Source organism: Abramis brama, assembly GCF_963993115.1.
Source record: "Abramis brama genome assembly, chromosome: 11".
NCBI classification, from domain to species: domain Eukaryota; kingdom Metazoa; phylum Chordata; class Actinopteri; order Cypriniformes; family Leuciscidae; genus Abramis; species Abramis brama.
This window is the reverse complement of record NC_139973.1, coordinates 7,773,371-7,797,780: the sequence shown is the minus strand read 5'-3', so window position 1 is coordinate 7,797,780 and position 24,410 is coordinate 7,773,371. Positions and strand designations below refer to the sequence as shown.

Below are 24,410 nucleotides of genomic sequence, written 5' to 3'. Positions count from 1 at the left end.
ACATTAACTATTTTAATACATTGTCACTTTGCTTGAATGGCAGATGTTAGAATACTCAGGGGTTAATTTGGGTTGAAACAATCCACCTTTGAATAGAAATTTTGCTTGATTTATTAGAAGTTATGTAATAACTTTACATAGACAAGAACCATAGATGCTTTTATTTTATTCTGATTTTATGGTTGATTTTTAGCAGACACATAAGGGATAAAGCCTGACACATGGGGTTATAGTCAGAAAAATCAAATTTTTCGATATGGAAAAGTTATTGAACCTTTAGACATGATATTTTAATAATGTAAAAAAAAATTAAAAAAATAAAGTATTATATCTGATACATCAGGCTTTTATGGCTCATATATTATGATATTGTGAGAATTTGGAGCTCATACTCGTGAAAAAAAAAAAAAACCTCAATTTTTTATGCAATTTAATATGCAGTTTAGTGCAGTTGTTGATATTTATATGGCCAAAAAGTAAAATGAAATTCTGTAAATCAATGTATATATATATATATATATACATTATTATTATTATTATTATTTTCTTTTTTTTTTAGTAAAAGTATTGATTATGTTGATAATTTAGTATATCAGCTAGGATTTGGTAAGCGTTTTGTGCATGTCTGTTTTCTAGAAGATACAGGTGGCATCAAGGCATCCATCACAAGGTGTCCTACAACCCAGGATTTCTCCCATATTGCTTTTGGTTCAAAAGTTATCGGACCTCCTCCGCTCACCGCCAGGAAGAGCAGCACATCTGCAAATAGGAAAGAAGAAAGATCCAAGTCTGAATTGAGCCTCAACACACCATTAGGCAAATACATATTTATTTATTTTCTTGACACATAACATCTAAGTAATAAAAAATTTAGTTCAGAGATTAGATTTTTAGTAATGATACATGAGTTGATGTAGTCTGGGGAAAGCAATCATTTTTGTACTATTATATTATGTTTCCAAATATAGGCCGAGCTGAAAATGTTCAGCCACGACCTCCACTTGAAAGGCCGTCCACTGAGAGAATGGGATCTAGGATACCACAGAGAATCCACAATGCAAGGAGAGAAAAATCCAACACAGGTGACTTTATTTAAGTATATTATATACTGAGCCTGTTGGAGCTACCACCATTCAAATGTTTGGCATTGGGACCATTTTTTTTTTTTTTTATGTGTTTGAAATGTGTCTCTTATTCTAACCAAGGCTGCATTTATTTGATCAAATATACAGTAAAAACTTTAATACTGTGAAATATTATTACAATTTAAAGTAACTGTTTTCTGTTTCAAAATATGTCTTCAGTGTCACATGATCCTTCAGAAATCATTCCAAAATGCTGATTTAATTCTCTAGAAACATTTCTTATTATCAATCCTGAACACCATGATCAATTTTTTCAGGATTCTTTGATGAATAGAAAGTTCAAAAGGACAGCATTTATTTGAAAGATAAATCGTTTGCAACATTATAAATGTCTTTACTGCCACATTTGATCAAAATAATGTGAATTCAAAAACTCACCCCAAACTTTTTTTTTTTTTGTAAGATGTAAAGTCACTCAGCTTTAGTATGTTCATATGTTTTTGGCGACTTTAAAGATTCTTTGTTTAAAGGAGCACTTTTTATGTTTTTCAGTATTGATGTTTTGCATTTGGCAATCAAAATTAGCACTTTTTTTATTTTTAGAAATGTTAATCAGACAGACCCTCCCCAAGTGCTAAGTGTTCTCTTGAATACAGTTCCTTGTTGACTTTTGAAGTCTGCTGCTACTACAAAGTCATTGGATTTTATTTTAGTCTCATACTGTATGTACTCCCTAAGATAAAGAAGGTGGCAAAATTAGCCTGAACCCAAAGGGACCTGAGCTTCAAGGAAAATTTGCATTATCCTCACTTCAAACTCTGGGCTCTGATTTAACAGTAGAAGGTGAATTAACCGATCCAGTTCTGCAAGGTGAGTAATTATGTTCCTTACATGTTACATGTCATAGCAGGGCTGCCAACTCTCACGCACTGAGAGTGAGACTCACGCAATTGACACTTTTCAAACGCTCTCACGCCACACATCCATTTTCTCACGCACAGAAAAATTGTGGAGCAAAGAGGTACTTTTAATATTAAACTAATTCTCAGCTCTTAGATTCCGTCAATTTTATTACGAAATTCAGACAAAAATACGTTTGGCGCTTGTAAATGTGACGTGACAGATCGCTGAGCGCCTCAGTTCAAGTGCACGTGAACCGATCACCTGTTACTTTTTTATTTAAAGATGCAGTACAACTTACCGAAAGTATAAATAATAATATCGACCAATTAGTGTTTTTCAACCACGGAAAGAGGTCAATATAACAGCAGGAGAACAATTATGTCACATAACGTTACATTTACCTCAGGAAAGCCATTTAACGACCATAGCATGTTAATTGAATAGAAAAAATAGCTAGAGAGGAGATTTTGCTGAGCACTATATTACATATTTATTATATTTTTACTTATGTCATTAAATAATTGTTATTATAACAAAAACTGCATTATATTTAATTTAATGTTATTTTTAACCTTTAATAATACCAGCAGATTGGGCCCTCTATTTTTACAGCATTAGGTGAGATTATTTTTTTAAATAAAATTTAAAATAAACATGTATCCAAATTAGTCAATATTGAATCAAAATCGGAATCAAATCACAAGAATGGAATTGAAATCTTGAAATTTTTGTCAAGCAATAATAAAAACTGTATCCTATACCAGTCATTGTACAATGTAAACATTGTAACATGTTGTCACTAAACTTCATAAAATTCTATTTAGTTACCAAATGTTTTGACAATCACAATTACACTTATTGTGATGCAATATTTGTTTTTACATACCCCCCCCCCTCCCCCTCCCTCAAAAAAAAAAAATCTCCTCACTCCAAGCTAAACTCAAAAGTTGGCAGCCCTGCATAGTAACCTCAGTTGTGTGGCTTGTTTAGGAGAGGTGCTCTACTTTTAAAATGATTAATTTAATTGTTAAGTGATCAGACATATATGATTTTCACCTGATGGGTGATAAAATGGGTGAAAGAAAATATAGACTTGTAAGCCTTTAAACATCCACATAGCAATCAACCACCCAGAAAACCATAGAAATTAACTAGCAAGACCCTGACAATTGCCCAGAACAGCCTTAATAACACATTGTTATGCCCAGACACCCACCCATTGTGATGCCGATTTTTGCACAGGAAGGCATCATTCACATTTTCTAAAGGTAGGGTAGGCAATTTCGGAGAGGCTAGCAATAGCTTTGAAAGCATAGATCCCATCCTCTCTTCAGAGCGCCCTCCAAAGTCACGCCTCCTTCAAACCAGATGAGACCACTTCTATTATTAATTGCTATCAGGATTTGAAGAGAGTTACACCCAGTATAACAAAAAGTGATTATGAAAAACATTGCCTACCCTAGCTTTAATGCACAGATAATGTACAAATGTAGTTTTACATGAATACAACTCCAATTATGGAATAGTTTGTGAACAATGTAGATCAATCTAAATGTAAATTAAACATGTATACAACTACAAAATGTTTCTAAAACTAGATCTGTACATCCATCCTGATCTCTCAGAGTTCAACTCTACTTGTCTTGAAGTACCAAAGGCCTAGCAAACTAAACATACCAAATGAGTGATTCTGGAAGCCGCCTTGATGCCAGCACTGAGAACACGAGCAGTTGTTCCACATTAACAATCCTTTCCTGCGGAGTAGGTCTAACTCTAACTTCCCTTTAGCTGAGGAAAGAGAGTTCATTAGTGGTAATGGGACATTAAGTACACTGTGTAGGTCAGAAAGAAGTCTCTGGGGTTCAGGCAAGCTTGCACCGTGGGCAATTAGAAAAGGTGATTACAATATAAGCCTGTTCAAAAACGTGCCAGGAATCGAAATATGCAAAACCCCTTGGAATGGCAAGAGCGAAGGCAACTCTTGAGAGGTGCTCTGTGAGCGTGCATGCTTTAATTAGATGAAATGATACTCTGTGAAGAGCTTAATAGAGCCTTTACATCACTTTATCTGACATGGCCATTATGTTGCCGTTTTCGTATTTCATCTTGTTTAGCTGACAACGTCATTATGATCCATGCATGTAAGCAAAACAAACAGAACAAATCACAGGGCATTCAAAACAACCCATTAGAGCTGAATCTCAGTATCACAGTTGTTTCTCTTAGACAGCAATGAAAATAAATGGAGACAAAAATGGAGTGATGTGTCAAAGACCTTAGTGATAAATCATAAGTCTCTGCTAGACCTTCAAAAGTGTCTCAATAGTCTCAAACTGTGCTCAGAATCTTTGCCAAGATTTCATTTGAAGTCGGATTTCAGTGTAAACGTGAACATTTCTCATCAAATTCGTACAAAAAACAGATTATCTGAGAAACATTTTTTAATTAAATTTTATATTTTTATATAAATTTTATACCTCTATGTCAACAATTGTCCCATTTGTTTCTATATCTCATAAGGAATCTTAAGAAAAATAAGTTGATAAGTTGTCCTATTACGTTTTTTTTACATTTTCAAACTTTTTAGTGTGTAATGTTGCCGTTTGAGCATGAAAAAGGTCTGTAAAGTTACAAAGCACAAAGTCACTCCAAAGGGTGTTATTCGCTATATCAGTAACACTGTTTCTGAACTTCCTGAAACGCCTCGATTGTAGTCCCGAAGTTGTTGACCAATCACAACACAATGTTCCAGCCAACCAATCAGAGAACACTGGGCTTCATAGAGACCGGAACTAAACAGAGCATTACTGCCAGACTAAGAAGAGAAGTACTGCAACAATGTAAAATATGTGAAAAATAATGTTTTTGGAAAAATCAAGAATGAAAACCTATTCTAGTAGACCCCAAAAAACAAAATCAAGACTTTGAAAATCAAGCATAATAGGTCCTCTTTAAATGAAACAGCCGAGAAGTCTTATGAGCTACAAAAGCAATAAAAACTTTTATTTGCTGTGATATGACATTGCATTCATCTAATAGTCCACAAAACATTATGAGAAATGTAGTGTCATCAGGATGACCTGTGCATTTGTGGTGGATGATGATAGTCACCAACCAGAGTAATTTAAAGCGCAAAACAATTTGTTTGGCTTTTCGATACCCTTTATTTGTCCTTGTCTCTAGGTACGAGAAAGTACAGCTCAGGTTCACAGTTCACACAACTTCACAGCGGTTTAGTCAGACTTTTTGCTGCTGTGCATTTTGCTGAAGTAGATCAAAGCTCTGTACACTCACACAGCAAATTCATCACTTGGTCTCTGCGGTGTCTTTTGCTCCCTGCTCTCTGGGTGTCTTCTCTTTGGTATGAGGGCATGCAGACCCCACAGGCACACATCGCCCGTCTGAATTATGATCTTACTGTACCATTGCTCCCTATCTACTAATGATGCTGTTTTTGTGTCAGTGGGAAAGCCAGAAAGTATCCCCCCACACACACACTCTCTCCCCTATTCCCGAGCTCACACACACACTGGCAAGTTAATACTATTTTCTCTTTATTCTCTTAGGACCGCACATGTATATTCCTGCCATACACATCTTTAAAATATTCTTTTAATGCATCTCCCCCATTTATGTATATTTTAAGGCATAATTAAAGCATAATGCTGCAGTTATAAAATCCAGAACAAATGAAAGAGGTTGGACGTATCCTATAAATTTCTACTCGCACACAGTTGGCAAGCGTAGTAGAATCTATCTCAATCTTCAAGGTTTCTGGTTCTGCTCTTATTTGCATATGCTCATTAGAATGAACGCAGGCGAGGAACATGAGTGCCAGTATAAAAAATGAAAGACGAAACATTATGTTTAGTAATTAGATCTCCATTATTGATCTTTATAGAGACAGCAAGTCAACGGAAAAAAGAGGAACAAGTAGTAATTGTTTTCTCAACGTTATTACCATTGTTTTCAATTGTCTTTTTTTTACAGAAAGGTTGCACTTAAATAAACAAGGAAATTCTCTATGCTCAAATGATTTTCTTTTTCCTCTAACTGTTATTGTCGAAGAAATTGTAAATGAAAAAATAATAATATATACACTGCCTTTCAAGCATCTGGGGTCGGTAAGATTACAAAAAAAAAAATAGTTTATTCTTTAATTTTTTTTTTTTTTTTTTACATTTCACCGACCCCAAATGCTTGAAAGACATATATAATTTGTAGGGGTGTGACGAGACGCTTACTCCACGAGACACGAGATTGGGTTCACGAGAACGAGACAAGACGAGATTTTTACACAATTTTTAAGAAATCCTCAATGATGAAATATATGAATGGAAAATAGTCTTTTATTCAACTGAAAATCACAAAATGCAAAATAATTTAGGTGCATTTTGAAATCAACTTGTAATGAATGTTATTTTACTTCTATTTTAATGAATTATATGCAGTAAAGGACATGCAAACACTGCAAAATGTTTTGCTATAAACTCTACCGTCTGGCTTCTCCCCTGTACGATTTCACATGAGAAATCTAACTCCTTTCCACAAATTGAACATAAAAAAAATAAAACAGTATAATAAAATAAATATAAATAACTGAAATAACACTTTAAATGCAAACAGTAAGTGTGTATCCATAATCAAAGTTCAAACAGAAACAATTTTTTTCTTCAAGCATGAAAAAGAGATAAATTAACTACACAGAACAGACTAAGATTATGGTCATGTTCTTTTTCAAGAATTTAAGCATGTCGACGATTTCTGGCAGCAGTTGAGACGTTTGGGCAGTAACTAGGGCTGCACGATATGAGGAAAAGCTGCGATGTGTGATAACAATACATTGTTTAATATTGCGATGTCGATATGACTTGTGATATGTGAATGTTAGCTATACTGTTCCCATGTCTTAGTGCTTTAATAGGTTCTTTGCGTGATAGGTCAAATGTTTATTACCTGCCTGGTTCAGATTACACTATTTTCGCGCGATTTTGGCACGATCCGTTTCGTGGAGATTAGTAAAGGACAACGTTACGGGCGTCGGGACGCAAGATTCGATCGTTTCATTTCGTATAGTGTCATAGTGGGCGACAACCTACGCGTCTGCGATGCTTCAGGACATCACGACAGAAAGACTATGTTTAATTTTAACGGTCCTCCACGACGGGTTGAGTGTGAGCGAGAGTGAGTGTGCGCGAGTGAGTGAAAGTGCGAGCAACAGTGAGTGTGCGTGTGTGTGTGTGTGCGCGCGAGTGAGTGAGTGAGCGAGGGACAGTGAGTGTGTGTAGGCAGAGAATGTCTAATATGGCGAGAAGTTTCACTCTCAGTACACTTCCGGCTTTTGAACTGGTTGCAGTTCCACTCTGATTCCATATGAGGGCGCTCACAGGACGAGTGCAGAATGAATGGAGGTCTATGGCGCTATACCAATAAAAATCCACTTTTCTCAGGATATAATTTTTTTTCTAGTAATTTGAATGTTGTATTCGAAAGGAGATGCAAATAAATTACACATTGCTGGGTGTTAGATTTTTTTGAGTCACTTATTTGCTTTAAAAACTCTTTTAAAGTGTCAATGACGTCATACACATCGTACGACCAGAGATACTGCTTCACGGCAATCCTTCACTCACTCTGGTGCGTTCGCGCTCTGCACTTTCTTTTCACTCGAGGCATCGACAACACAGCTGACACAGGTAAACACACGTGCTAGAAGAGTTTTTGTTTTGTTTGTTTCTGGTCCCGCTGCGGATGGCACTATGCCATCAAGCGGTATCTCTGGTCGTAATCAGTCCTTCACTGACCAATCAGCGTTCATTAGCAGAATGCTAGCGTGTTATGGGCAACAACAACTCAACCTGTAAGAAATCAAAAGGACATAAGTACTCGTTTATTCAACTTTCGACCTAAAACCCATGTTGAACTTGCAAAATCTACAATCAGATCTGAGATTTCTCAACGGCAATCGGGTGAGAGAGACAAATTTAGCCGTCTAGCCCCATTGACTCCCATTCATTTTGCACTCATGGCGATCGCCCCCAGTGGAACTCTGGTGGTACTACAACCAAAATTCGGTACAATAGAGCTTAATAGGGAGTGGGCAGGCTCTCCGTAGACGGGCTCTGGTGTAGGCTTGTTCGACTTCATGCAGCTCTGCGCAGACCGATCGGCGGCTGACTTGAAGCAGTGCATGCCGGTTAGAAATTTTGTCCGACTTGATCCAGCGCCGACGCCACGTGACTGTGACATGTGTCATCAAAGTACCGCGAGAGCGATTCGAGAGTAGCCGGAGAACTCAGCCAGCGCAGCTTCTCAAGAGCGGCTGCACTGGGCTGCACGAGGGCGGGTGACGACACAGCTGTTCCACCATTGGCCGGATTCACCGCATGACAACGATCACGTGTGTTGCGTGTTTATTCAAACACCTTTAGTTCCTCTAAAGCTCACAAATCAGTTTTTTTTATAACAGTAAACACTCTTTTTATGTAGTTGCGATGTTAAATTGTGTCATGTTTATCAAAATAAAACTGATTAAAAAACGTAGACTCCACTTCATTGATAGTAGCTTATGTTGAACTTTATTCTTGTTCAAACAGACGCTGTATGAAGCAGTACATAAAGTATTTAATGAAAATGTCTCTGACACATTATTTGGCAAATATTGCATTTATTTCACTTCAGCTGTGGTAAAGTATGCAAACACCACGTGAGCGGTCACTACGGGAACCAGAAAGTGTCCGACTTCACGTCTCCGTTTGCAGCTCCTCCCCGCCTGCACGCGGCTACTCTCGCCGATCAGTTGCATCCAGCCGCAGCCGATGTCGAACACACCTTGTGTGTGTGTGTGCGCGGAGTGTGTGTGTGATTGGCCCGGCACACAAATGATTTAAAAGTGGCATCTTCAAGGGCATCTTCAATACTAATTTCACCCTCACGCTCCATCACGCTGACATCACAACAACTCACGAGACAATAGGCTTGTTTGAGATGAGCAAAATCTGCGCAGAATCGATCACCGGTGATCAGCGCGAGATGCATGCCGGTTAGAAATGTGTCCGAGTGCGGTCCGCCTTGCTCTGATGTCATGCTGACGTATGTCAAAAATCTCTCGCGATCGCAAGGCGGATGTGTCGGATTCTGCAGGCGAGCGCAGTTGCTCTCCACTTACTGCGCTGATCAAAAGCATGATGGGAAACGACTTGCTGACGACACAGCTTAATGCTCATTGGTTTAAACAACTGTGATGTATTGTTCTCTTTTAAAATGTTTGATTTTAAAACTCTAATATCATGTTTTATGTGTATATTTTATGTGTGAATATTCCCAAACTATCTGACAGTGCGATCTCTTTGGGTTATGCAATTTAATTTTTATAAAAAAATAAAATAAATAAAAACACATATGTCTGTATTAAAGAAAAAAATATTGATAAACATGTATTTGGAATGGAATTAAATAAGTACTTTGGGTGTCTTGTTCATTTTATTTATTTTAATATAAAAGCATCAGAACTTAAATTACATCCAGTTTATTAGCAACACCGTGCACGAGCGTGAATATCGTGAATCCCGCGATATCCATCTTTGATCTCACAGGTGTCAGATCCATTGCGAGAAGAGAGAACTGTCCGTCTTGCCTGCGCTTTTTTCACTCCTCCCCTCACTGCAGCCGCCTACTCTCGCACACATTTCAGGCGAGGCTAGGCGCATCTCAAACAAGCCTAAAGTTTCACCTCGACGAGAAATCTCGTCGCGTTTTAATCTCGCGAGATCTCGTAACACGAGATCTCGTCACACCCCTAATAATTTGTATATAAAGTATATATAAAAAAGTTATGCTCTTGTGATTAAATAGCTGCATTTCCAGCATCATTCCAGTCTTCAGTGTCACATGATCCTTCAGAAATCATTCTAATATGTTCAAGAAACATTTCTTATTATCAATCAGATTTTTTTTAAATGACGTCTTTTCTGTCACTTCTATTCAGTTTAGTTTTCCTTGCTGAATAAAAGTTTTGAATGTAAGTCTATGTAGTTGTTTAAAAAGTATTGGGACAAATTTGAATGCTTAAAGGGGTCATCGGAGTCTGATGCAAAATTCACTTTTATATGGTGTTTGCATATAAATGTGTCTTTGCAGTGTGTGGACACAACCACCATACAATGAAAAAATCCATTCACTCCTTTTTTTTTATCTTCAAAAAACACTCTCAATAATCAAGCCGTTTGGATTTTATGAGCAATATAATGTCATATTGCTCATGCTCTGCCCACGACCACTGACGGACTGTCCCGTATTAGCATATTTCCTTCAGCCATTTGTATACTGTCTGACAAGGCAGGTTGCCAAGGCAGCACTTTACATGTCTTGTGTCGACACCGACACGCCCCATGGAAGAAAGGGGTGGGGTGAGCAGTTGCTCATTATCATTTAAAGGCACACTATGCAGTTTCCGTTTTCTCAAACGGCGACCCCTAGAGTCACCGTGGAGTACTTGTATTTAACGTTACTGTCGTAAATGCCACTCATGCAGAGCCGTCTCTGCACTCTTCCGACTACACTTTCTTCGTTTTCTTCGTCGACTCTGCCATGATTCACGTCTGAAATGCGTGCTAGTGTCTTCCATAGAGGCTGCTTCATATGTTGTTGATGTATGTGACATCGTGCCGTAAAGCAAGTCGTGATTCTCGTGACATTTGTCGGGGCGCCACCTTTCAAACTTGCATTGCTGGTTTTGCCAGCGGCGTCCCCCCCCCTGCTTTGCTATCGGGATGATTCGCCCTACTACGAGTTCGTTTACCATCGAAATGATTTCGAAGCTGTTATATTAAGGTACAAATCTTGCATAGTGTGCCTTTAAAGAGACATGCACCGAAATGGGTTGCTGTGAACAGAGCTGTTTTTGAGAAGGTAAAAAGGGTGTTGTTTTACACAACCATTGAGGAATTTTAACCAAAGTATGTTACAAACTTTACATGAAGACCCTAAAGAATCACACCAACTTGTGGAAAATGGGCATCCGATGACCTCTTTAAGTCACACAAATATATGACTTTCAGTGCATTATAGTTGGTTTGACATCTTGAAAGTGTCCACATACTTTTTGTCTTAATTTCAAACAATATATTGTTTTATCAACTTAACGAAACGTCTTTGTGAAATTGTCACTTGAAAGGGGTTTCAAATGTATTTTTACTCTAAATTACACTTTATTTTTGTTATATGATGCACAGGCCTAAGACCTGTAAATCAGCCAAGTAAAGCCAGACAGAATTTCAGAACAAAATACTAACACATACAAAGTACTGCACATTTAAAATTGCAACAAATGGTGATGTTACCTGTAAATCTTCCTGTCATATTTCTGCAGACTGCGCTTCTAGTGCGGATACATCTGGGTCAGCCTTCAAGCCTCCATGTGCTGCTTCACCTCCAGAGCGTGTGCTGACTACAGATGATGCTGACCTTTGTGACACAGAAACCGAGCTCTCTCTCTGCGACGAGGAATACGAAGAAGAAGTCTTCACTTTCTCCTCATGCCCTCACTCAGCCAGACGGAATCAGGCTAGCAGCAACCCTGTTGAGGATTTGACCTTTGGCCTTAAAGGTCACAAGCTGGTAACAGAAGGAGAGCGCAAAGATGCACGTCTGGAAGATGATTTCGTGTGTAGTGAAAGTGAAGAGGTATGGACACATAGACAACACACACAATTTAAAATGCAGATACAGCAATACATTTATGGCTTTGAAATTGATAATTGATTTAACAGCTTGCTTCTGAAATGCAATTAACAGATTTCAAAACATTCAGAAAGTTGCTCAAGTAATTTGAGTATTTACTCTAATTAATTAACAAGAGCGGCTAGCAGAGCTGCACAACTGATAACTAGAGCTAAATTGTGTACAAAATAAGATAATAATATTTTTCAATAATTTCAATATAAGAAAATAAAGTAAGTTTTTGGTCTCGTCCTACTCAGCTTATGAAATCACTAAGAAAAACTAGTTTCTGTCAGATTGGTACTATTTCAAAGAAATTGAGATTTGTCATTTAATTCATTATTATAGAAAACAGACAGATAGATAGATAGATAGATAGATAGATAGATAGATAGATAGATAGATAGATAGATTGCATTTCGTTCTTATGTGGAACATAACATATATTTGAAAATGTCCTTACCATGAAAGTACTTTTTAAGCAATTAAATAAAAAAATAAATAAACAAAATGTGCATAAGGTCATCTTAATTTTGTCAATCCTGTACACATTTTCTGAGACACCTGAAGAAATGATCAACTCTTCCTTTAATGCCACAGATGTACTGTAGACATATGCAACCACAACATCAGAAACAATTCCCCAACTCCTTAACACCTGTTGCCTGCATTGTTTTCTTTCCAAATTTTCCTCTCAATCGACGTACAATCTAGTGGAATCAGCTGTTAATGATACACACACAACTTGATTGTTCCCCCCAGGGTCCCTGCCACTCTGTTAAGTAAATAAAGAAAACCATCAGTTTTCTTCAGTTCAGTTCATTTCTGACGAGACGGCATTGAGCTCCAAGGTGCTCCTGGGTTCTGCGTCCATTGAGAGGATCATCATTCATTTATTTGCAGTCTGTTTCCTCTCCTCTTGGGAAATCATTCTCATCTTTGGCATACATATGTTCCTCTTCACTTAATTAGAGATTTTTGATTGATACCACTGACAGATTTATTTGTTGTTTATTTCCCCTTCCGTTCCCACCCTTGATTTTTATTTTAATCTTTGTTTTTCATCTTCCACAAAGCAGATGTCTGCATTTGTCTACTTATTACTAATGGGAGTTGAAAAAAATAAATGATAAATAAATGATTTGTTTGAACATTATGTTTATGTTATACCTCTATAACTTGCACCTGTGTGATATTAAATCATTTCCACTGGAAGCAGAGGTGATTACATTCGCCTAATGACTTCCATTAATGCCACAGAGTTGTCAAAAGAAGATAGATGAAGGCTTAACATTTTGAAATTCATCTGTAACACATCTTAATAACCACTAAACACAACCTGAGAACATTCACTTTCTTAGATAACCTGCCTAGCTTAAATAAATTCATTGCAAATAGATATAGGGCCACACCAGACTGATGCGAGTTTACCGAATGTCAGCACTACTCATGGTGAGAGGAGATTTTATTTTATTTTTTAATCCAAATAAATGGCAAAATATTAAAACCGGTCCCTCCAGGGGATATGAAGATGGAAAGAAAGAAGACAAAAACTCAGGCTGATCTGATGGCTCGGCTGGCCGTGCCCTTTTAGTGAAGTTGTCATCATTAGTGTGAAGCTTGCTGTTTAAGACCATTAGTGTAGATCAAAGCCTCACTAGTTTAAAGACCTTATCTGTTCCAAAACAGAGCAGAGACAGACAACTTTCCGGGCATAGTGTCACCCTGATTAATTACAGGTAACTCTGATGTTACTTCGCCCGCGCCAGACTGTCTTGCGTTGTGGCTATTAATGCGTTTCATCTGTGACAGCGTTGGCGTTCGTGGCTCTGAGATCCTTGCAAGAGATTTCATCATTCTCTTTATGACTCCATCACAAGTTTGTTATTAAAATTGATATTTGTAGTTTTAGAGGGAAATTTGATTTATTAATGCATTTCCTTCCTTGTGTTAATATCCCAGGCTGAAAGAAGATAACCGAACGGAGTGCCGTTATTAATCTCGATATTTCATAACTAGTGATGATTGCTAAGGGAATTTATTTTAATTTTAAATTAAGCCTTAAGGATCAAACTTTAGTGCATAACTCCCCTAGTGAAAAAGAAATATACTAAAATGTAAATGAAATATATTTATTTTATGCTAAGTATTTTATGTACTTAATAGAAATACCCTGCAATTGTACTTTTAGTCTGCTAAATTGGAACAACTAATTTTGTACTTAATGCACTTTAATTATATTTAATATATGCTTAAGTATATTTGATCGTGCTAAAGTTGAACTATTGCAAGTATACTTTATGTGCACTTTATCTTGCATTTAAAGACTGATGTTATACAGAGATCATACTATACTAATAGTGATATTAAAACAAATTTTAGGCTTAATATTAAGAAATGTGCATTGTGCAATAAAAAAGTACTCCAAATAAAGTTTAATTATAATATTTATATCAGTAAGTCTCAAACGATATGTCAGTAAATATGTTAATGGCTTTGTAGTATACTTAGTATGAAATAAATGTATTTTAAACACACTTTGGTATATATATTTTTTTCCTTTGTGCAACAGATATGAATAATACCTCAAATCGTGTTGTTTGTTGAGGACAGGTGTGCTATTACATGTTCTTTACCTGGTGGATGAGAAAACGATTATTTTTTTTACATTAAAACCGACCAGAATATCATAAAGTCTTAAAGGTGCCTTGTGTAAAAATAAATAAATTCATACTCCACATTCCATACCAGATGGGGGCAGTATACCTCCAGAAAGTGAGTTGGTCTTCTCTAGAGTATGAATATCTTCAAGCTACTCCCCTTCACCTTTACCAGTGAATATGTTCATATTCGTTTTGTTCATATTACATTTTTATTGTTAGTTTGAATTACATTAATTTGACAGACAGCATTCGCTGATGTTGACCAAGCTAGCGCCAACATAACCAGAGCTGCCAACTCTCACGCATTAACCGTGAGACACACGCAAACACTTTTCACATGCTCTCACGCCACACATCAATTTTCTCACGCACAGAAAAATCGCGAAGCAAAGAGGACACGGAGACCGACAGACTAGACAGAGCAGGTTAGTTATGATATAAAAAAATCTCAGCTCTCAGATTCTGTCAATTTTATTACGCAATTCAAACAATAAATACCGTTTTGGCGCTTGTAAATGTTACACGACAGATCCCTAGCGCATGTGAACCGATCATCTCTACTAGCTAATAGTAAAAAAATCACGAACACTGAAAGATACAGTAACGTTAGGCTACAACTTACCAAAATGTATTCCTCATACATAATATCGACCAATCAGTGTTTTTTATCAGCGTGAAGAGGTCAATAACACAGCTGGAGAACAATTATGTCAGATTTACCTCAGGAAAGCCATTTAATATACATAATATAGGTCACGTAGTTGGCAAGAAAAAAAGAGCAATAGAGATTGTGCTATGTGTACTATATTACAATACTGTATTTATGAACGTTATATACGTTTATCGAACAGCCTTCGATACATTTCTATGTTATAACTTCCCGAAAATCTACAAACATATAAAACAAACTTCTAACGAAATACTAACAGCATCTTACTTACCAATCCAAAAGAAATGTTGCAAGTTCGAAGTCAAACCTAATTTTTTTCATGTCCATTAGTTGTCTCCAGCGATGGAAAGCAGTGCCAATGTTTACTCTGGTTCTGTTCCTTTTTTATCAGATTTTATTTGAATGTAGTAGTGGGGCTGTAGGCTACTTTCCACACGATTGACATCAGGTTCAAGTACGCCCACAAGCCGTGCGAGTTATTCGTGTATTGCATGTTTGGCTGGTGGTTATGTTGCCGGCATACCGCCTCCCATGGCCGAAACTGGTATTACGACACCTGTCGGGCCGTGGCTAGTAATGCTAATGCTAATTCAGGTTGATATCTCTGCAGCACTATAACTTGACATTTTTTTAATGACATCATCGCCCTTATTTCTTCTCATTCTTTTGATGCGTGTAGCTCATTTTTTGGATATTTTTACCTCAATTTTTACACAAGGCACCTTTAAAGGAGCAGCCAGCGATTTCTGAGAAATGCTGTAGATATTTGAAATCACCAAAACAAACACGCCCCTACCCAAAAGGATCACACCCCTAACTTGATAGCTCCGCCCACAAATTCACAAACACGCTATGCAGCACAGGTACCTCCCCCCTCATGAGTGGACACGCCCCTTACTGCTGATTGGCTACAAGTGTCTTTTGGTGCTCTGTCCAATCCACTTTCAACAGCGTTTTTTAGAAATCCCTTACTGCACCTATAAGGCCCATTCACACCAAGGACGATAACAATAATGATAAAGATTTAGTTCTAAAAATTGTTTTAAATATATAATAATAGCAGAGTCCACACCACACCTGTAACGATGACAGCACAGGGAAACGATATCGTTGGAATCACTTTCAGAACGTTATTTTGTCCAGCTGATGAACGATAAAAACATTGACAGGCAATCAGAATCCATTCCGCTTTAAAGAGCTCGAGCATTTAAAGTGGCAGACAAAAAACCTGCAGCACACGCTTAGACTAAACAGAGCGTTATCTTTTGTTGGTGTGGATGCTAATATAGTTATCATCATATTTATCTTCATAGTTATCATTCTTGGTGTGAACAGGCCTTTAGAGCTAAAAAGCAACCATCTAGTAACTACCCTATCATCAGAACACCTTTACAACTTCGTAGCAATGAACTAGCAAACACCCATTTATCAGCCTTGTATCGTTTTTTTTTCTTAAAATTTTAAAAATGTCATTATTTCATACGAACTATTTCTTATAATAACAATTATTTTTTCTTTTACAGGATGAAATGCAGACAGAGTTCCTCCATAGATGTGCAGTCCATTCCATTACTGCTCCCCCACCACCTCCTTCAATACAAAAACACACAGTCCTACCAGAGTTCTCTTATGAGCCAATTAAGACTCAGGCCTCCACAGTCCGGCATGTCTCTAAAGGACCAAAGAAGCATGAACCCATGCGAATAGCACCAACCCGCTGTCTCTCACCGAGTACCTCCAATAGACTGGATCGGTCCGAGGCTGGCAGACCACTGCCTGATGGAGATACCAGGATATCTATCAACAGAGCATCTGTGCGAGAGATCTCACTGAACAATTCTGGGCTCCAAAAGGTAAGCCTGTTCACTTGTCTTAGTGTTTTTTTCCATTCAAAAAAAGTCAGCGTGGTCTGATAATCTACACAAGCATATATACACAAAAGAAGACATTTTGAAAAATGTCAGTTTTTTTGTCTATACAATGAAAGCCAATGAGGTCCAGTGTTGTTTAGACTTAAATTAACATTCTTCAAAATATCTTCTTTTGTGTTCTGCAGAAGAAAGAAATACAGATTTGGAATGACATTCATTGTTCGGTGAACTATTCCTTTGAGGAACTGACAAAAAGTTGCAAGCATAATTTAGGTAATAATTTAGAGAAATGGGCCTCAAAATAAAGCAACCACATGGGTTTTGTGGAGTGAACCCACACAAATCACATGGCCTGTGTTCATGTGGATGAAATGTTTCTTAACCGTAGCAAGCATTCAGGGTTAGAGGGGATCAAATCAAGCACATACTTCAGCTGAATTAGTGCACTCCAGCAGAGTGGCTTGTTTATGAGGGCCTCAGTTTCTTATTGTAATTTCAGAACTGGTGTGGTTCTTATCTTCCCCAGAGGCTGGATATTTTAATCTGAATCCATTCAGATTGAGGGGAGTGGGTTGTGCCCTTGTATTGCAAATGGCTTGGACATAATGTTCATTTGTCTCTGTGATTTTTAAAGCATTTTTTAGGGGTTTTGAACTCCCAGAGGAATGTTTTTGCTCAGAGGTCGCTCTTTCTTAGCTCAGGGGTTACGCTACAACAAAATTACTTTGCCTCGGACATTTGACCTATATAGAAATAGACACAAATGAGACAATTGAGCATGAGTCAAAACTTTGGAGTCTTGATCAGTGGGACTTCACCAGTATTGATGTACTAATGTGATGCTTCCATTGCAAAGCCAATAAAAAAAAAAAATAATAATAATAATAAAAAAATAAAATAAAAATCTGGTCTATTGAAGACGTCAAATAGATTGTTTAGGCCCGTCGAAAGATCACCACAGACACAGTACAATCCACATGGGATAATCTCACAGTAAAACAAGCAGCTGTACAAAATAAAAATGATACACCAGTGTATGGCACTGAGAATTGGGTAAGAGAGAAACATAAACCACTTAATTGGGGAAATTGAAAGATTAAATAATGCTGATGACCTGGGTCTGTGGTGGAGTAGTGAGTTTGATGTGTGAATTAAACTCGAGGTTCTGTGGGGTGCGGACTGGATCGACTCCATTCCTAGAGCTTCCGAACAAATGTTTTTTTTGGGGGGTGCGGACTGATGGGGCAGTGAGTCAGTCCTAGAGCTTTTTAGGGAAAAATCGGGTCCATCCGAGACGTTTACTCTAATTCATTTTATAACTGTATCATTTTTCTCTTTTAATTCCTTTTATAACTGTTTTAACTTCCCTTGCTTTTATTTTGTGCTTATTTTCTATGCAAAGCACTTTGAATTGCCATGGTGTGATTATTTTTATTCCTTTCTATGTAAAGCACTTTGAATTGCCATAGTGCATGAAATGTGCTGTATAAATAAACTTGCCTTGCCTTGCCTTGAAAGGAACAAATCAAAAAAGAATATTTCGTAAACATTTACTCACCCTATATGTAAAGAAATATGTCTTTTTTTTCTTTTTTTTTGTCCATACAATGAAAGACGATGGGGTATAATGTTGACTCCTGCTGTATGGACAAAAACAGTGTAAATGTTCTTCAAAATATCAGAATATCAAAATAACAGATTTTTTCAATAATCCTGAAACAGAGACTTCAGCAAAATCTGTATTTGCTCTCCATTTCATCTCATTGAAGCCTAGGAAAAACAACTAGGAAATCAAAGATAACTCATTAGTGTTCTTTCCTCTCTTAGAAGTTGGGACATGTTTGTTAAACAGAAACTAAAACTGGTTCAAGCATTCAGCACGACTACCAGACTCTCACCGCAGGTCTGAAATGGTGATCAAGTAAATGGTTTAAATAGATTTTGATGTGGGAATGAGGATCATTACGGGTGCCCAATAACACTACTTTCCCCCATTTAAACATGGCACATAACTTTGATGCTGCTGAAGTTTCTGGAAGGTCGCTCCTAGATCCAGGTAGGACTTCATATAAGTGGATTTCTAAGCAGCAGGCAGCCGTCCCTGCTGATGTCTTGGCCTTAATGGGGGTGCCAATTAGCTTGCAAGCTATGATTGATTGCTTGCTAATTAGCTATACCCAGTAACGATTTGTCTCACTGCAAAGTGGCACTGATGAAGTAATGAGATTTTGGGGCTTTACAGGTGAGTGTCGATGGGAGAGTTCAACCTTTGGGCTCCAGCAGGTGTGATCTGAGGAGAAGTCAAGATGAAGATGAAGATGAAGAGGATGAGGATGAGGAAGATGAGCTACGAATATTGGCAATTTTGAAGAGAGAGCAGGAGGAAGAAGGAGATATGGGCAGCCCAGGCCTTAGTGCATCACAGGTAGGATATTCTAGCCTGACTTCGTCATACTCATATTCTAGGCAGAATGTGAGTCTGATACTGCTCCATAGAGCTTTGATTATGAGGCGTGTCTTAACCGAACCAGAAAAAAAAAACCTCTGCACTCAATTGGATAGACCTACAACCAATCAGAGCAATGCAGTAAGTTCTCTTTCATTCATGATTTGTTATTAATAACTTTAAACAGAATCATCAGCTGAAATCTGCGCGGATTATCAAAAATACTACACATTTATAGGACATAAAAGGGTCTCTGCGGCAAAAGTGAAAGTAAAAGCACAGAAAAGCACCCATTTCAATAAAAGGATATGTCAAAGTTTATATAACAGGGTCGGGAACAGACCGTACACTCGCACATCTGTATAAAAGTGAAGTCAAAGCATCTTGACCTCGTGGGGTTTTTGTGAGAGGAGTTTGTCAAAGGCTGGAGAAATTATCTTTAAAAAAAGAATTAGGCTCTAATTAGTAATTAGAAAAAGTCCTTCCACAGCAGAGAAATTAATATTTTTTTTAATAAAAATCTATAAAAAAGTGAGACATTGTGGCTTGATTTCTTTTATTAATATTCATTTTTCATGACCAAAATAACATTATGCACAGTGAGGAGCCAACAGGTTACAAGCTTCACATATTAGAAAAATACAATAATAAAAAAACACATTTTTAATGGCTCGTCAAGGTTGTTTCAGATCAGCACCTGCAAGTGTCGCCCATTGAGACGGGTGTCGGATTGTTTCGAAGCCTCGACGACACAATATGGCACATATGCTTGCTTCAACTGTTTCACTGTTTCACGAAGCCTCGATCTGCCCACCACCAGTTCTCTGTTCGTCTTTTAAAATTAATGCGCTGTCGTTTTCTTTTATAACAGATGTTATGATCGAAATGTTCGATCATTCGACATCGAATCTAAACATTTTAATTCTCCAGCTGCAGTCATCTTTGTTGAAAACCAATTAAACCCAAGCGCTATTTGATGCCGTGGTGATTACGTAACCGCAGATCATCTGTCCATCATCGATTAAAGCCCGCCCTGGCAATTTGATTGGCTCGGCCTTCTGGGAGCCGAGCATAATTACTCCTCAACGGATCGAGTCCAGACCGAACTTCCCGACCAAAAAATGTTGTGGGCGGGGTTCGGGCTGGCACCCAGGCTAAGGATATTCATATATCACCCTACAATCAATATTATCAATATAGTTATTTTATCTATTTCTTTATTTTATAAATAAATATTTTAAATATTACCAAATATTACCGCTATTCAAAAGTTTGGGGTTAATTAGGAGATTTTTTTTTTTTTTTTTTAAATAAATATTTTTCTTTGGAACTTTCTATTCATCAAAGAATCCTGAAAAAATATATCACAAAAACATTTCTTGAGCAGCATTTTAGAATGATTTCTGAAAAATCATGTGACAATAAAGACTGGAGTTATGGCTGCTTTCAATTGTAATAATTTTTTCCCCACAATTTTACTTTATTTTTGATCAAATAAATGCATCCTTGGAGCATAAGAGACTGTTTTGTTTTTTTTTTTACAAAAAATAAAATTAAAATCTTACCCAGCCCAAATTTTTCTGCAGTTGTGTGTATAAATATATACAATATAGAATGGGTGTCTTAATGATACTAAAAATACTTTCTGTTTGCAATACTTCTAACTTGACTGATATGGCACACCAGATTTCCAGGTTTTGTGAGATTCAATCATATATTAAAAACACAATACCAGTAAATAAACACTTTTATGCTCTTTTAGGTTCACCACTGCAACATAAGTCTGAGTGCAAGCAGCGATGACACCTCAACCTGGACTCAGTGCATTCCTTTGGTGGGCTAACACGCACACACACACACACACACACACACACACACACACATTGCCACACTTGAGGATGGCTTGGGAAGGTCTAAATTCCTCCTTCATCATTAGGTCTCTTAGTTATCCAGAGTAATTTGTATGGATGAACTGTAGCTAGCGGGCAAATAACAGAGTGAATATTAAAAACTAGTTTCCTATAAAGAAGGGCAATCAAACAGTTTATAAAAAAAAAAAAAAAACACTGATTAGAGTGAAATAAACTCCCATGGCATAGCAATATCAGACCCTATCCATCAGTTGTTGATGTGGTTGTCGTCTGTTGATTAGAAAGATATGCAGCAACTGCTAATCATGCCTGGTATTGAGAAACTGCAAATTATAAGACTGTAAGATTGTGAAAACATAGCAATACTGCCACCATCAGGTTAGAAGAACTTGCACAATACTCAAGTGCTTCTCAACTGGTTTTGCTGCAGGACCCAGATTTTACATTGTAACATAATTTATCTGGCAGAAGTAAATACAAATGTTCTTAAAATCAAACACCAAAGTGTATCAGTATTACTATGAACTACATAGACCCAACAATATGCAACATTATTAAAGTGACACATACTGAATTGGACAACTGACAATTTTGTAAATGCATAAACAACAGCAGAAGTGCGACTCTCCAGCCTAACACATGGAACGACATTAGTATTAAACTCAGAACAGACCTGCAACCCGATTTTGATTTAGGACCCACCAGTTGAGAACCACTGCTCCAAACTTAAAGCTTAAATCATTATTTAACAGCAAGGTATACAGTTATCCAGAACATATTATATTTTCCAACTAGACTGGAGCTAATAGTGGTAAAGAACCAGATTATAAATACACACTTCTTATTTTCTCTCTGGTTTATAGCCAGTGGATCAAGGCCAGCACTATCAGAAAGAAATGAACCCTCTTCTTCACTTTAATCCCAGGTAAGAGAAAAATACAGGTTTTTAGCCTCACTAAGTCTGTAAAGTTCTGTATAACTCTAAGCCATTATTCTAAGCTCTTAAGTGTTGAGGCTCAGTCGTGAATGAGTAATTTCAGGAACTTTATCATGCAAGTTCATAAGAGAACTCTTGTTAGCCCTCGGGCTCATGCACTTTCAACAATTCTGACTTCTAAAAAGTGGTAACGAAATGTGATAGGAACAGGGTAGCTTTTGGGCACTGAACATTTTGATGTTTCTATTGACAATTTTATCCATTGGTTCCAGGGTACTAAAAAGAACTTTTGAACATCAAAGCATATAAAAAAGAAAGCATGTGGTGTGCTCCACAAAATTTGATACCAGTCTTCAAAAGATTTGGCTGCCATTCATTATATGATGAAACTGTCAGACTGTCATTACGGAGCATTGCAACTTTTGTCAAAAGTCTCCTCATTCTCCTCACTCCTCAGTTTTTGAATTACTTGTGAAATAGGAATAATAACAACAATAATACCAATAATTTTTGTTATTAATTATATGAACAAAATGATATATAATATATATATATACACTCACCTAAAGGATTATTAGGAACACCTGTTCAATTTCTCATTAATGCAATTATCTACTAAACCAATCACATGGCAGTTACTTCAATGCATTTAGGGGTGTGGTCCTGGTCAAGACAATCTCCTGAACTCCAAACTGAATGTCAGAATGGGAAAGAAAGGTGATTTAAGCAATTTTGAGCGTGGCATGGTTGTTGGTGCCAGACGGGCCGGTCTGAGTATTTCACAATCTGCTCAGTTACTGGGATTTTCACGCACAACAATTTCTAGGGTTTACAAAGAATGGTGTGAAAAGGGAAAAACATCCAGTATGCGGCAGTCCTGTGGGCAAAAATGCCTTGTTGATGCTAGAGGTCAGAGGAGAATGGGCCGACTGATTCAAGCTGATAGAAGAGCAACTTTGACTGAAATAACCACTCGTTACAACCGAGGTATGCAACAAAGCATTTGTGAAGCCACAACACGCACAACCTTGAGGCGGATGGGCTACAACAGCAGAAGACCCCACCGGGTACCACTCATCTCCACTACAAATAGGAAAAAGAGGCTACAATTTGCACGAGCTCACCAAAATTGGACAGTTGAAGATTGGAAAAATGTTGCCTGGTCTGATGAGTCTCGATTTCTGTTGAGACATTCAGATGGTAGAGTCAGAATTTGGCGTAAACAGAATGAGAACATGGATCCATCATGCCTTGTTACCACTGTGCAGGCTGGTGGTGGTGGTGTAATGGTGTGGGGGATGTTTTCTTGGCACACTTTAGGCCCCTTAGTGCCAATTGGGCATTGTTTAAATGCCACGGCCTACCTGAGCATTGTTTCTGACCATGTCCATCCCTTTATGACCACCATGTACCCATCCTCTGATGGCTACTTCCAGCAGGATAATGCACCATGTCACAAAGCTCGAATCATTTCAAATTGGTTTCTTGAACATGACAATGAGTTCACTGTACTAAAATGGCCCCCACAGTCACCAGATCTCAACCCAATAGAGCATCTTTGGGATGTGGTGGAACGGGAGCTTCGTGCCCTGGATGTGCATCCCACAAATCTCCATCAACTGCAAGATGCTATCCTATCAATATGGGCCAACATTTTTAAAGAATGCTTTCAGCACCTTGTTGAATCAATGCCACGTAGAATTAAGGCAGTTCTGAAGGCGAAAGGGGGTCAAACACAGTATTAGTATGGTGTTCCTAATAATCCTTTAGGTGAGTGTGTGTATATATATATATATATATATATATATATATATATATATATATATATATATATATATATATATATATATATATTAGTGTTGTCAAATGCATCTAACATAAACGTTTGTGCTTGTATAATGTGTGTGTGTGTGTATATATATATATATATATATATATATATATATATTACATACATGCATACAATATAAAGATATAGGTAACACTTTACAATAAGGTTCATTAGTTAACTACATTAGTTAACATTAACTAATAATGAACTGCACTTATACAGCATTTGTTCATCTTTGTTAATGTTAATTTCAACATTTACTAATACTTTATTAAAATCTTGTTAACATTAGGTAATGCACTGTGAACTAACATGAACAAACAATGAACAGCTTTATTTTGATTAACTAACATTAACAAAGATTAACAAAAACAGTAGTAAATGTATTGCTCATTGTTAGTTCATGTTAGTTA

General features: G+C 37.2%; 1 protein-coding gene across 5 annotated transcripts in view; it reads left to right on the top strand.

The window, feature by feature from the left end:
• Positions 1 to 24,410, top strand: part of cfap20dc (CFAP20 domain containing) — a 60,295-nt gene that overhangs the window by 33,920 nt on the left and 1,965 nt on the right. For 3 of the 5 annotated variants that reach the window (XM_084128295.1, XM_084128294.1, XM_084128292.1), the window contains 8 exons: positions 637 to 816; positions 969 to 1,082; positions 1,824 to 1,955; positions 11,359 to 11,672; positions 16,565 to 16,894; positions 19,155 to 19,337; positions 21,121 to 21,192; positions 22,093 to 22,154. In XM_084128295.1, coding sequence (XP_083984421.1) covers positions 637 to 816; positions 969 to 1,082; positions 1,824 to 1,955; positions 11,359 to 11,672; positions 16,565 to 16,894; positions 19,155 to 19,337; positions 21,121 to 21,192; positions 22,093 to 22,154 — 1,387 coding nt within the window. The remainder of the gene's footprint in view (positions 1 to 636; positions 817 to 968; positions 1,083 to 1,823; positions 1,956 to 11,358; positions 11,673 to 16,564; positions 16,895 to 19,154; positions 19,338 to 21,120; positions 21,193 to 22,092; positions 22,155 to 24,410) is intronic. The other 2 variants (XM_084128296.1, XM_084128293.1) reach the window with 1 other exon arrangement.